The 14,459-nt window shown below is 41.2% G+C and overlaps 1 protein-coding gene across 1 annotated transcript; it reads right to left on the reverse strand.

The window, feature by feature from the left end:
- Nucleotides 1-3,274: 3,274 nt before the first annotated feature.
- Nucleotides 3,275-8,650, reverse strand: YEATS4 (YEATS domain containing 4). Its single transcript, XM_066550762.1, has 7 exons — nucleotides 8,546-8,650; nucleotides 8,324-8,443; nucleotides 7,687-7,753; nucleotides 7,502-7,596; nucleotides 6,004-6,096; nucleotides 5,832-5,919; nucleotides 3,275-3,859 (listed from the first exon to the last, which is right to left on the reverse strand). Exons 1-7 carry the CDS (start codon nucleotides 8,594-8,596, stop codon nucleotides 3,690-3,692), a joined length of 684 nt encoding a protein of 227 aa, XP_066406859.1. The 5' UTR covers nucleotides 8,597-8,650; the 3' UTR covers nucleotides 3,275-3,689.
- Nucleotides 8,651-14,459: the final 5,809 nt, after the last annotated feature.

Here is a 14,459-nt window from a genome sequence, read left to right on the forward strand (position 1 = left end):
ACCAAAGATGTCAAGATCTACTAAAATCGCAGTAATTAAACTGTTGTAGTGACTGGAGAATATTTTGGGCATACCTGCCACCTGGTGTTTGGAAAACATCATGTCTGAAAACAACCTGAAAATCTCTTAAATCTGAATTCTCATTAAGACACAAACACGCATTGATGTATTTTATATGGATGAAATACATAAGCAGCAAAAGGTTGGTGTAATTACCAGCATCTGTCTAGAAAGAAAATGAAGACAGTGCTTTAATGTTTCTTCCAGCTCCATCTCTACTGACTACAGAAATTCTTTAACTGGACCTACATATCTCCTGTCAGATAATGGCACCTCTGGTGAGAAACATCCTGGGCAACAGCCTTATAGTACTTCACAGTCTGACTGTAACCTACAGCATGCCAAACCCAAAGAACTGACTTATATGAGATGGAGCTAGGTAAGAAAAGGACTAGTGATATATAGTACTGAGTAATGAATCATTGTCTGAAATTACTGTGATGAGTATTAATTTGTCTTATCTAAAACATTTAAAATGCCCAAGTCTTTATAGTGGAAGTGGCAATGACACTAATAGTTTTGCATACTTGATATTGATGCTCACTGGTAAAATTCAAAACAATAAGCATGTAAACTGAGATAAACCATGTTTATCTTTACCTAGCAAAAGGTTACTTCAAATGGTGGCTAAAGCTTTAGTGCAGACAACTGAACAAATCACTGTGCAATTCAGTGATATCAAACTGTACTTATAGCACATTGAAATTTTTGTCTCCTCCTCTGCAAAGCAAGATTTAAATACAACTGTGTTTCCCAATGATAACTCAGGGTGAAGCCACAGTCTAAGGTCAGTCTCAGCAATATAAACAGCATTTAAGTTTGCACCCTGGCAAGCACAAACTGGAACTATTTTTCTGGAATCACACCTTCGTAGGGCTGCCAAAAATGAAGCCAAGTGTAGCATTTGGGTTTGTCTTTTTCTTCAAGGCAATGGAGGTCAAATGCAACTGTGTCCTGAGGTGCCCCACTCCATTTCAGTTCTAATGACTTTGAAAATGACATGCACTAGAAGATCAACACTGTACATTTACTGTGTACACACACACTCCCGGCTGTTTGCATCAATAACTTTTAACTGCAGTGCACATGGGAACAAACACAACCTCTCAACTAGCTGAGATCCATGCAGCTCTTGAGGATGGCCTGTGCACGGCCAGGAGCTGGATTCAATCCCTGTGGGTCCCATCCAACTCAGGACACTCTGTCACTGAGTCTATGATTAATTGTCATTAACTTCTCCCAGAATTTAGTTACTGTCTAATACAGGGCTCAGTTGCTTTCTCAGCACCTGAAAAAAGTCTTTTCTAATGAAAACACAGATCCTAACGTGGAACTTTGTAAAGCAGAACATGCTCTTCCTGTCGTCTGTTGACTGACTACTCAGCAGACAGCTCTGTTAGCAAATTAGAACTATTTTCTTATTTTTGAGAGAGGAGTCTAATGACTCTTCTAGGATCTTTGCCGAGAGTGCAAAGGAGAAGAAAAAAAATACAAAAAGTTGAAAGAAAAACCGAAGAAAAAAAGACCACTAACTCCAAACAGAAAATACATCAGTGGTCTAGTATGCTGATGGCTACTAGCAGTGGAGCCAAGATCATTGCTTCTGTATCCTAGGAAACTAAGCTGTTTATTGGATGTAAACGAAAAAAAAAATATTTCAGGCTCCCACAAAGAGCTGGATTCAAAAGGTACATCTCCATTATTTTGGTCAGTTCAAGTCTGTTTGAGCAGACCTGTTCATGTTAGTCACAGCTCCTGCAGAACCTCTTTAATATTCCATTTGAGTTGGTCATCATTACTATTATTTTAACTGACAAATATGAAAATAATAATGTTGTATACACCAAAAATTGTGCTTTCCATTCCCATTTTTATTTCAGCATGCACAACATACTGTGGCTCATGCAAGTCTTATTCTCAGTGCACAGCTCTGAAAATGGCACTCTTCTTCAGCTGCTGCTTAAAAGGAAATTGGCTACTGAATAAAGAAACCAAAGCACTTAGGTAGCCAAAAATTGACAAATTTGGATATTCTTCACTGCTAGGAAGGATCTGTCTGGATACCACAGTACAAGCTGCTCCTCAACCTATGTGTACTCACAATACCATAAACCAAGTATGCCAAGTAGCTGTTCTGAATGAAAACCTTAAGTCTACATACTGAGTGATGAAACTTTCACTTTACCAAGCCATGTAAAAGCCCATCAATCATCAGTTGTTTCAAATATGAAGAAAGGAGTGCTTTGTTCTAAAAGGATTGATGAGATCATGTAGATTTTAGGGGAAACACTTGCAAGTGACTTAAGAATTATGTGGCAAGGCTTTGGTAGTGAGGGGGCTATAGGGGTGGCTTCTGTGAGGAGCTGCCAGAAGCTTCCCCTGTGTCCACCAGAGCCAATGTCAGACAGCTCCAGGATGGACCTGCCATGGCCAAGGCTGAGCCCAGCAGGTGGCTGATTTAAAAAGGGAGAAAAAAAACCTGCTTGGGCAGGGGGAAGAGGAGCAGAGAGAGTGAGAATGTGTGAGGAACAGCCCTGCAGGCATGTGAGGAAGGAGATGCTCCAGGTGCTGGAGCAGAGATCCACCTGCAGCCTGCAGAAGAGCTCACACCAGAGCAAAGGGATGCTCAAAGGAAACTGTAATCCCGTGGGAAGCCTGCATTGGACTGGCTCCTGTGGCCCCTTGGAAAGGAGCCCACGCTGGTACAGGTTTGCTGGCAGGACTTGTGACCCCATGAGGGACTTCATGCTTTGTGAAGAAATGTAGCCTGTGAGCAGCTCTCCAATTGGAGGAATTAATGGAAGACTGTCTCTTGTGGGAGGGACAGCAGGCTGGAACAGGGAAGAGTGAGAGGTAGAGACAATATTTGATGAAGTGAGTGTAGTATAGTACAAATATGAAACAAAATCCTACAAAACAGTACTGGAATAATTTGCTGCTTCTGAGCATAGTCTGTAGCATTGATGCATTTGTATGTGTTAAAGCAGCTTTGGGGCTAGAAACTCTTACCTGTGGATATACAAGTTATTTAAAATCCTGTTTTCAGAAAGTTTCCATTGTGCTGGTAAAGAGAGACGTGCCAAAAATCACTGTAACCAGACTTAAATAACTTGCATACCTTTGTATTTCAACCTCTGCCTGAAATCAGAGTATGCTAGTTACAGTAGCTTACTTACAGATGTTGAAGCCCACAGCTGGACAGAGACAAAAAACATTAAAATAAAAACCGCATATTTTATTTTTAGCTTTAAAGATGCATGTCTAAACAATCAGTAGAAAAAAAAAAGTAAAAAAAGTAAACACCAGCATTTTGTAAAATCACATTGAACTAATACAAGACTTAATACAAAGTTTTCATACACGACTCAAATGCAGTTTTCAAAGAAAAAGTAGTCTGGTCTTCAAGACCACTTCCACTTGAAAAAAATCGTTAAGTACCCACAGATTTTAACTATAAAACAAGGATACATTCTTTCTTTTTTCTTCCATTTTTGGAGTTGATTGCCACAAACTTCAATCATTTGCCAGTGAAATTCTCATAGTCTCAGTTACAGAACTGAAGAGAACTCATACAATGCCACGACTGAAGTCTTTCCATTTTCAGTACACACTCAAGTCAGCACAACTTGTCACATATCCTTAGACTGATCATCTTCTTCAAGTTTTCTGATTTCATTCTTTAAACAGTTGATGGTTTCACGACTTGCTTTTAGTCTTTCTTTAAGCTCAGCAATTTCAAAACTAGTCTTCTTTTTGGCAGCTTCAAGCTTCTCCCTGGTTTTCACTTCAAGATCTGCAACTGTGGCAGTTGATAAAGAAAAAATATCTATTTTAAGTGCCATGAAATTTGCCTTTTTTTTTTTAACTGAAACAGTAATTTGGATAGCATTTGTCCTGAAAGAAAAAAATCTGTTACTATTAGCTTTAGAAATTCAATGCTTGTAATCAAAATGGTATCCACATAAGAATCTGGATTTAAAAAAAAAAAGTTTGTTTTGCAGCCTCATTCATCCCTCAGCCCATCAGTTTTGCAGATAGCTATATAATTAATAAAATAATTTTCTACATATTTTTTTTAAAGATTAGGTGAAGAAAATAAAATCTGACATGGTGACAGCAAATACATGGGAAATTACAGAGAACTATGAATATGTGGTGCCCAGTGACAGCACGCAAGGCCACAGGCACAAACCGAAACATGGGAGATTCCCTGTGAACATCAGGAAATTTTTCCTGTGGAGGTGACCAAGTGGTGGCACAGGTTGCCCAGGAAGGTTGTGGAATCCCCATCATTGGCCACATTTAGAGGCCATCTGGATACAGTCCTGGGGAGCCAGCTGTAGGTGGCCCTGCTAGGGCAGGGGATGGATATGATGCACCCAGAGGTCCTTTCAAGCCTCTACCATTCTGTGTTTCCTTCTCCATGTAACTGTAATAATTTTCTATCTCTCACTGGAGTTTAATTCTACAGATCTGAAAGTTTCAGTTATGCTGCCCTGCTTTAATGAATATCTGACATCAAGTACCTATTTTTTACTATTTTTACATTCACAAGTTTTAGGACAAAGATGGTAAAGCCAACAAGTCCATGAAGGCTGTGGAATTCACTCATATCCCACAAATTACATAGCTATGGGCAGTGGTAAATATTATCTGCTTCATTAGCACATTTTAAGGAAGTCTTTATACAAAGAAACCACACTGAAAGTTTCTACCTATTGTCTGGAGAAATATCCAAAAATTTTAAATGAAAAAAGTTTAAATTTGGATGTTTTTATCCATCATATTATTAAACATTTTCTAAACAAAAACTGTAACATGTAACAATAACAAAAATCCACCTCAAGACTAGCTGAACTGAGGCAGGAAATACAATTGGCTCACATATGCACAGAGATAAGCAGACATCAGGCAAATAGGAACCCTAACTTTGAAGAGCTTCAAATTCATAATCACTCGCCATTCTTAGCTCTGCTGGCCAAAAACGACATGACATTTGTTGTTGGGTGAACAAAAGGCCAGGTGGGGTGGACTGCAATGGATTAATGTTTGTAATTAATAGGGCAGGATTTTGGCTCAATAAATACTACATCTTCTACTCTCAGAAAGCAAATAACAGAAGAAATATAGATGATCAGAACAGAAATAAACACTAAATGCATTACAACTTATGAACCAATGGATCTTTAATTTAGTTTCCTTAGTTCCTTTAATATTTTTGCTTATATTTGGAAACAAATTGGATAAAAAGGACACAAAAACCATTACGCTGTACTTAAGAAGTATGTTTGAAATTACCAACATACGTAGTTAAAGAAGTAGAAGGGAAAAAAGAGCTTTCAGACACTACTCTTTATCCACAAAGAGTTGCTGTTTTGACTTAAACATCACTAACTGTTCCGTACTTCAGGCCTTCAAGTGTGACCTTTGCTTGCAGTGCTGAACAGAACTGTACCATAATGTGGCCTCCATTTATCCTCTGTTTTAATTCATTTCAAAGATGTCAGAGTAGGTATAGTTCATGCCATCACTCTTCATACCAAGTAATTCCTAATTCCTTTTTTTTAGAGCCTTAGGGATAAGAAAATCTTAAAGTTTTCAGGAAAGTATTACTACCCTTGCAAAAGCTGAAGTTAAATTTAATGCAAAATTACCATCTTTTTGCAGCATCCAAATCCATTGTACTGTTACAGCTCCCCCCCAAAATACATTAAAAGTGAGTCAAACTATTGTTATTTCTAAAGTTTAAAATATTTTAATTTTCAACTTACACTCTGTTTCATGTTTATAAGCACCTAGTGTTAGTTGACGAGACGTCGTTAACAGCTGCTGCATCATTGCAGTAGGATCTTGAAATATCTAATGAAGGAGAAAAATACATGGTATATGGTATCACTAATACTCTTCAAAATAAAGTGAGGATTACAATAAAAATGCTCATACCATTTCATCATAGAATTCAGAAACTACAGTTTTCTTCCCCAGGATGGCATTGGTATCTGACTGAAAAAGCTTCAGCAAGTGATATAAAGTTACCTATTCAAAAGACAGAATTTTATTAGCTTAAAAATTGTAGCAAAATAAAAAACTTGTTCTACATATCAACAAGTAGTATTTGTTCCTACAAAGTAACTGTATAAGATTTAAAAATATTTAGGAATGCAAATATAAATGTCATATAGCTTCAGCAGAGTTACTTTGAATTTAACATTAACTTTTAAAACATGCCAACTATCTAAAGGCCTCTTGAGACTAAAAATGTCTGGGAAAGTGGTTTAGGACTGGTATATAAAAAATACTAATACCACCATTTCCAAATGGGTGATTTAATTCAAATTGACTTTCTCAATTAATCAGTTAGAAAGTGCTTTCTGTGACCTTATCCTCTATTGAGAAAACGAAGCACCAGGGAGGCTGTGAATTGCTTTTCACTGAAATGTCTCTTTCTGGGGTTACTCTTCCATCCCTGCACTGCAAATGGCAGGGTGGGGAGAGGACTGGAACTCTCTGTGCAGCCCTGAGGAGCCACTGACCACCTGGCCTGGGAAGGGCACACACAGCCCACGCTTCTCCCCTTCCACAAACAGGCCCAGGAGCCATGGTGGAACAGAGCAGTACCTAACTTCCCTTGGGACCTCCTGGAAAGGAAGAATGTGACAGGCTCCCAAACAGCCTTCCAAGAACAGCAGCAAAGAAAAAACACCCAACCAACCTTAGGAGAGCTTGGTCAAGCCGTGAATGGAATTAATAAAAGTCAGGGTGCTACCGAGCCCAACAGCACGGGAAACCCATTGTGACCAATCACCACGTATTCCAGGAAAACATGAAATTCAGTTTCACTCTCATTCAGCAAAAAATGGATTAAAAAAAGGATTGTTCATGTGACAGAAGGAACTCAGTCCTTCCCGAAATAAAAATCCTTTTCCCTAAAACAGAGTAATCAAGTTTCCTACTAGATCTGAATAAACAAACCTACAAGATATGGCTAAAACACAGGAATGGAAGAAAGAAATTAATTTCAGCACTTTACGCAACTACAGAGTTTCTTAACCTGGTCTTCTTAGGCAGAGATTTATGCTAGTATAGTAGCCCTGCTGCTTTTTGACTGATTTTGATCTGACAGAAAAAATAAAAATTAAAATACTTAAATATCCTAGAACTTGGAAGCTCTGTGGAAGAGAAATCCTCAGTGTGCTCAACCCAGGTAAGGTGCAATATGTGGTCACATGTTAGTAAATGTCAGAGAAGCCAAGCACAGGAAAAGCAGTCATGAATACCAGGAGTGTAGCACAGAAAGAAGAAAATGTGACCAATCCTTAGAATAATTTTCTACAAGAAGAGACTTTTATTACAGTGAGACTTATTTTGTCCAGCAATTTCCTAGAGCTGTCGGCCACCATAGTTAATTATTTAAGCTTTGTTAAAAGTTCAGTGTACTTACAGGTCTTTCATTTGGATCAATGAAAAATATCTTAATGATTATTTCAAATTCACCCCAGCCTGTTTCGGTGATTTCATATGGTGGTTTGGTAACAACTGCAATAGGCAACACAGAAGTGTTAATACCATGATAAAGCCGGAACAAAAGCCCAATCCTAGGAACAACTGCTGAAATGCAAAACCCACCTCTTAAAGGATTACCGTAGCTTTCATGCAACTTGAATTGAATTTTTTTCACATATGCAGACATGTCCTAAAACAGAAACATTGTTATTTCTGATTATTATTATTTCAGCACACCAAGCTACTATTCAGTCATCTATCCTATGTGCCTACATTCCTTCTGATTTTAAATACTATTTCTTCTGACTTTAAGCACAGAAGGAAAGCAAAGCGGTAAATCAAAAAATTAGTTCTTGCACACAGTTCTCTTTTATTTAGTTTCATCCCCATCAATGTTCTCCAGTCTTCCCCTACACTGGAAAGATCACTCCAAAAAACATAAACGAAGCATGCCTTTCCCACGGTTTTCCTTTTTGGAAACCCACCAGCCTCTCTATTTTCTCAGCTTACAGCCAAAGACCCTTCTGCCCTTTCCTCTAATCCCGGCTTTTCAAACCCCCACGTCCCGGTGCTGCTCGGCAGGAAAAGATCTGTAACATCACGGAGCGCAACCCTTACCCCAAGGCCATCACCACTAAGCCATGACCCAGGTGCCACATCCACAGGCGTTTTGCACATTTCCGTGGATGGCAGTTCCCGGTTTCCTAGCCCGCCTGTTCCAAAGCCGCACCAGGCTTTCGGGGAAGCGGCTCTGCCGTACCTCGTTCCGGTACGGCTTCACATACACCGTCCACTGGTGAGTGTGACCATCCTCCTCTCTCTTCTTCCCAAAATACCGCGCGACGTTGCCGTACACGATCGGCTTCACGATGGTAACGCCCTAAAGAAAGGAGCACAAGCGGACAGAGCGCGTTCAGAGAGGCGCTGCCGTACCGCGCCGCCCCCCGCGGCCCGAGTCCCGCCGCGGCCGCCGAGGCCGCACCTTCACCCTGCCGCCGGAGTCAGGCCCGAACTCTGCCATTCTCTTGAACATATTGCCCGGGGGCGCCGCCCGCCGCCGCCGCCGCCCGCGCCCGCCCCGTCCGGCCCCGCCGCCGCTCCCGCCGCCGCCGCCGCCCCGCGACCGCCATCCCCCGCGGCTTCCGGGGCGGGGCCGCGCCGCTGCCGCCGCCGGCCGGGGCGGAACGGAGCGCCCGGGAGCGGGCCCGAGCTGCGCCGCGGGAAAGGCACGCGTCCATGGACGGGACCCCAAAGGGCGCCCCGCTTCCACGCCCTGCACAGGGACACCTTCCGCTACACCGGGGTGCTCAAAGCCTCCTCCAGCCTGGTCTTGGAACGCTGCCAGTGATGGGGCATCCACGGCTGCCCCAGCAACCTTTTCCAGTGCCTCAGCACCCTCCCAAGGAAGAATTTCTTCCCAATATCAATTTAAAATCTGTCCTCTTTCAGTTTTAAAGTCATTCCCCTCGGCCTGCCACTACATGCCTTTGTAAAAAGTTCCCCTCCAGCTCTCTCACAGGCCCCCCATAGGTAGTGGAAGTCTTGCTCCGAGGCCTCCTCCAGGCTGGCCCCAGCTCTCGGAGATGACTCTGAGGGGGTTTGTTTCTTTGTGGAGCTGCTCCGTGCCTCAGCTGCACCCTCTGGTCAGCCCAGCTCTGTCCCTGTGATGGACTGGAGAGCTCGGTGGACTCCTCTGGAGAGCAGCAGCCAGACCCTGCCTGCAAACCATTTTCCAGAGCATCCCCCGGCCCCTCCCGTGGCCATCCAATTCCTGTGACAGGCTGGGACTCCTGGCAGACAAGAACACAGTGAACATCCTGCTTAACCCTCTCTCAGAAGGTAAAATTTCCTACCCTCTTGCTTGTACGATCTAGATTGTGTGAACAGCACTGCTCAGCTCTGAAATGTTACAGCTGTTTTCATTAAAGCAAGTTGGCAAGACTGGCAGCTGGGCCAGTCTTTTACAAGTGCTCAAGCTCTGTCTTCAAAGAAAAATTTTCTGAGGTTAATCTAACTTCTAATTAATAATTGGCTTCTGTGGAAGACTCTTTATTCCAATAACAAGATGAACAAGAGGGGGAATGGTGCAGTTCCTGATCTAAAGAAACCTTTTCCTCTCGACCATTTCTGCTTTAGCTTTTAAAGATAGAGGAGTAACCAACCTTGTTAATCTGTCAGAAAGAGAACGGTATTTAAGAGCATCAAAAACTCCATCAGAAGCTATCATACAAACCCTGTTAAGACCCCATCTGGAAAAGAGTGCACTTTTCTGTTAAAAGTCTATACTAAAATGGGTTGGGTTGGGAGGAGCCTTAAAGACCATCTTGTTCTCGTGCTCGTCCCTACTGTGGGCACAGACACCTTCCACCAGAGCAGGCTCTCTCAGAGTCCCATGCACCTTGGCCTTGAACACTTCTAGGGGTGGGGCATCCAGAACTTCTCTGGGTAACTCATTCCAGTACCTTACCACCCTTATAGCACAAAATTTCTTAATATCTAGTGTATTATCTCCTCTTACAGGAAAAAAAAAAAAACCTGAAAGGCTAATACACAAGAACAGGGCAAATTGGTGTCAACACCATGTGCCCTAAAGAAGGCTAGAACCTCCTTAAACAAATTTGTCAAAATAAAGGTAGAGAAGATATTAACTAGCTGTTGCAAATGCCTTAGGGGGTTGGGAGTTAACAAGGGAAATAACAACAGGGCGAGCAGTATCAGCACAAAAATCAGATTAATATAAACTAGCCAAGAAACAACTCAGGCAGCAATTTGCTTTTGTAACCCCTGGAGCATGGGAGGAGCAGGATACTCGTCCTGTAAGAAGTGCAGGAGCTAACACCCCAGACAGACCCTATGAGGTTTTAAGATAAAGCATGGAAAAAGTTAAATGATGCAGATGCCTGCCCCAGGACAAGACTGAGCTTCATATCTTAGGCAGCATTTTCCAGTCTTTCTTGCTATTTTGCTTTCTTGTGAGGCCTTGCAATGGAAGGCTGAAACACACCCACACCATTCCCAACCTATTTTTCCTATAAGTATGGCCAATCATAGAGATATAGGTTGATTGAAATAATTAAATTCCTTTTTTAAACCTGATACAAAGATTTGTTCACCAAAAGAATGGTTAATGGATTTATTATCTAAACATTCACAGGCTTGAATGTTATTACCAAGATGGAAGCACATTTAAGAAAAGAAGTGGCAGAACTGGAGAAACTGGCACTGGACATGTACTCTGTGACAACTGAAATGAAGGAAATCATCTCAAATGCACAAAGCTTCAACACACTCACTGAATTTCAGAGTCACATTGTGACTATGGAGGGAAAACCTTTGTTGGAACATGTGGAATGAGAAGAATCTGCATAACAAAATGACATAAGAAAGACTGGAAATGGATGGGATTGTTTGAACTAGACCACGTTAGGCAGGTTCCTGGCTGTAGCAAAGGGCTGGCAGCACCCTGAAGAATCTAAGTGCTGAAATCCACTTCTACCAACCTGTTTTTGGGAGCTGCTGGACATAATGTGCCACCATGCTGTAACTGTTGAGCCCAACCTGTGTCCAAGTGTGCAGCTTAGGTGAAGATTTTTCATATGCCACTGTTGTGAAAGAGCCACATACCGGGAGCTGGCTGCTCCTCAGAACTGAGCTCTTTACCTGCCAGCTGTCCAGATGGCACACACAACACTGTGATACTGGCATACACAACAAATAAATAAAGAACAACTTCCAACTCCAGATTCTCAGCAAAATTACCGGCTTCCTTGGCATCTTTACCCAGGTCAGGTCATTCCAAGATTTAATTCCAAAATTGTGAGGTTTAATTTTCCTTTTTCTTTTTTTTTCAAGTTCAAAAGAGATGGCTACATTTTTATTCTTTGTAAGGGGATTACATACAATCTCACAGGAGTTGACCTTGCAGAAGTGTCATGTGAGACTTTCCTCAAACTTCTTCCAATCCTGGAAAGGACAAACTGTGTGGGCAAAGAGGCCACCTGTCCCAAGGATCAAGTGCAGCTAGAGGTAGCACAAACCTGGCTCCAGCAAGGAATGGTATACCATCATCTTTCTCACTAACCCTGTTTTAACAGACTATTAATTTAATTTGATGGTAACGTGGTTTTGGCAAGTTGCTACTTTTCCCCCTAAATAAAGTTGCATTTTTAGAAACCTTCCCTTCTTCAGTAATGTACCCAAGCGCCCCACAGTTAAAAATTTGAACTAGCTATTGCTGTAATTATAACCCAAAAAAAGGAGACGATTATGTAGAGGTTTAAATTTTTTTCTAAATTCTTTTTGCGTAAAAGGCATAAAACTAGTTTTAAATATGATAAATTACTTAACTAAATGGAACAGGCAGGGGATAACCAGGAATTAAGAGGGCACAGTAGGAATCCTACATGACAAGATAAGTTTGTTTTCTGAAGTATCATACTGTTATCACTGTGAAATTAACAACAGAAAAATTTTCCTGGACTCCTGCTGAGATGGAAGCCAGCAAGCAGATAGTTTTTAATCTTATAGAGAATTTATACTTACATAGAGAGTCTCAAAATGCAGCTTTTAAGAACTGCTGATAAAACACTGGCCTTCTCTGATGTTTTTTATTCAAAGTACTTTATGTATTCAAAAAAAGAACCCACCAAACAACTTAGACATTATTTTTAACAGTATCTTCTGCAGGGTTCTGTTAGTCATTCCACACTATTCACCATTTTCAATACCCTTACACTACAGGTCTAGGGGAAAGTAGGGGCTATGCTTCATCTTGCAAAGAATCCAGGCTAAATCACTTTCAGGAAAGTGAGAACTGCAGTTTTAATTACATAAAGGCTCCAATTAACTTTTTGAGGTGGGAGCCCAAGTTCCTTACAGCTTGACCCATGAATAAGGATTCTGTTTGGCATGAATGGTCTCCTTTTCTATCCCCTCCCACCAGTGTGGAGCTGTAACACATCCAAGCAGAGCCATATATTTTTTAAGAGAAGCACAGGCTGCAGATAGTAAAAGGTGGCAAGGGTAGCTGCCTGTCGAAAGAAGTAAATGGCTACAGGGAAATGGGACACCAGCAAGCCTCAGAAATCAGTTTTAAGTATAAGAGCAACCATTCTGAAATGTGGCAGCTCCAGAGAGCTCACTGCTCCTTCAGAGGCAAATGCTGCCTGCTCCACAGGGGAACCCACCCATCTTCAGAAGGGTTTTAGAGGTGCATTCCACTACAGGCAACATTTTATCTCCCTGTGTGGACAATATCTTTTCCCTGTGTCTTAGCACCAAAGAAAGGTTTCTAAGCCTTCAAGTATTTCAGTACCAATGTATCATATAGGGAAACACACACAGGAAATTTAAAAACAGTGCACTCAAAAGACATTCAGACAATAAACAAGGATTTGGATTTTTTCATGAGATGTCAAGGTAAGGAAAATAGAGGTTGTTCATTTTGTGGAAAAGGGGAGTAAAAAGTGATGGCTATCTTCTTAAATTTAGGACAGTTCGTTCTGCTGACAATGCAGACACAATTAATGAGATTATTAATTAAGTGAATAGAAGTGGTTTTTTTGTTGCCACTAGATGGCAGAAAGAGCCCTTTTACCCTCTTTGATCACATCTACACCATTTTGAACATACCCTTACAGGACACCTAGGGGCCTATCTTCACCACTAAGATGCTGGATAAAAGAAAAAAATCTACTCAATGACTGCCGGTGCTAAGTAGATTAAAGTAGTTTTGAAAAAAAAGTTCAGCAATATATAATTTTTAAAACCATCTGTTTACACTGGGTCCTTTCTGTAAAGCTGAGAAGCCTTGTTTGCGAAGAAATTAATTTTACTTCCCACTTACACCAAGTGCACAGGATTTACAAGACTTCCAGCAGTCTGATGGGAAGCAAAGTGCTAAAAATTTTCAGCAAATTGTTCACAAGAGATGCATAAACAGGTTCAGATTGAATTAATTGAAAGGAATAGCAATCTTCTATCTGCAGCAAAGAGCTCTGTTTCTACTGGGCTGCATTTGTTTTTCACACTCTCTCGAGGAACAGAAAGAATGGAGAAAAAAGCTAGCAAATTATTGATCAGTTCCTTGAACACCATACACTTTTATGCTTCAGCATTAGGAGCATGAGCTGATCTGCATCTGTTTTCCATAATATTACACATTATGTTACAGTGTCACTTCTCTGATTCACTTCAGGCTCAAACAGTAATTAAAAATCTGTCCAGCAGAAGAGCTGAACTGCACCAGCCCTTCACCCTCACTCATCCCAAGGACAGCACCGCATCTCTCAAGCTTGCAACATCCTTGACAAATGTGCTTCATTCCCCAGCTGTCACTCCACAGCACAGCTTCTGCACCTTTCACAAAACCCTCCTTTCTCCCCGAGGGGAAGAAAGGAAATATATTCCCACCTTGCTCTCACTTTGGTCTCTGTTGTCTCTTTTGTACATCTCCCAGCAAGTTACTTTCCCTGGACACAGAGCAGGCTTATCATCTCCCCATTCCCAGCCATTTACTTACATTTTATAGAAGCCATCACTTGTTTTTGTATCTTCCAAGAGACAAAATAGCTAAAAATTCAATGTGACAGGTAAGTTTTCCTCCTTATGCAGTTCCAGTTCATCTGTCCATCTATTGTATAACAAAGTCTCCTGAGCAGCTGCAGCCTTACCTATACTCATAGAACATGAACATGCATTAAGTCATAAATTCTTCACTATGTCTGGAGTAATCTCTGTAGTTAGTCAAATACATGCAGAAAGTAGTATCATGCTTTAAGAACTTTAGGATGTGCTAAAGCCATTGTCAGAAGTGTTGAGTGTGCAGACTATATTCCTTTAACAAATTTGCTATGCTGACCAGGAGGTTATCTTTACAAAAATGCTAACTGGGCAAA

Source organism: Molothrus aeneus, chromosome 5 (genome assembly GCF_037042795.1).
Source record: "Molothrus aeneus isolate 106 chromosome 5, BPBGC_Maene_1.0, whole genome shotgun sequence".
NCBI lineage: Eukaryota > Metazoa > Chordata > Aves > Passeriformes > Icteridae > Molothrus > Molothrus aeneus.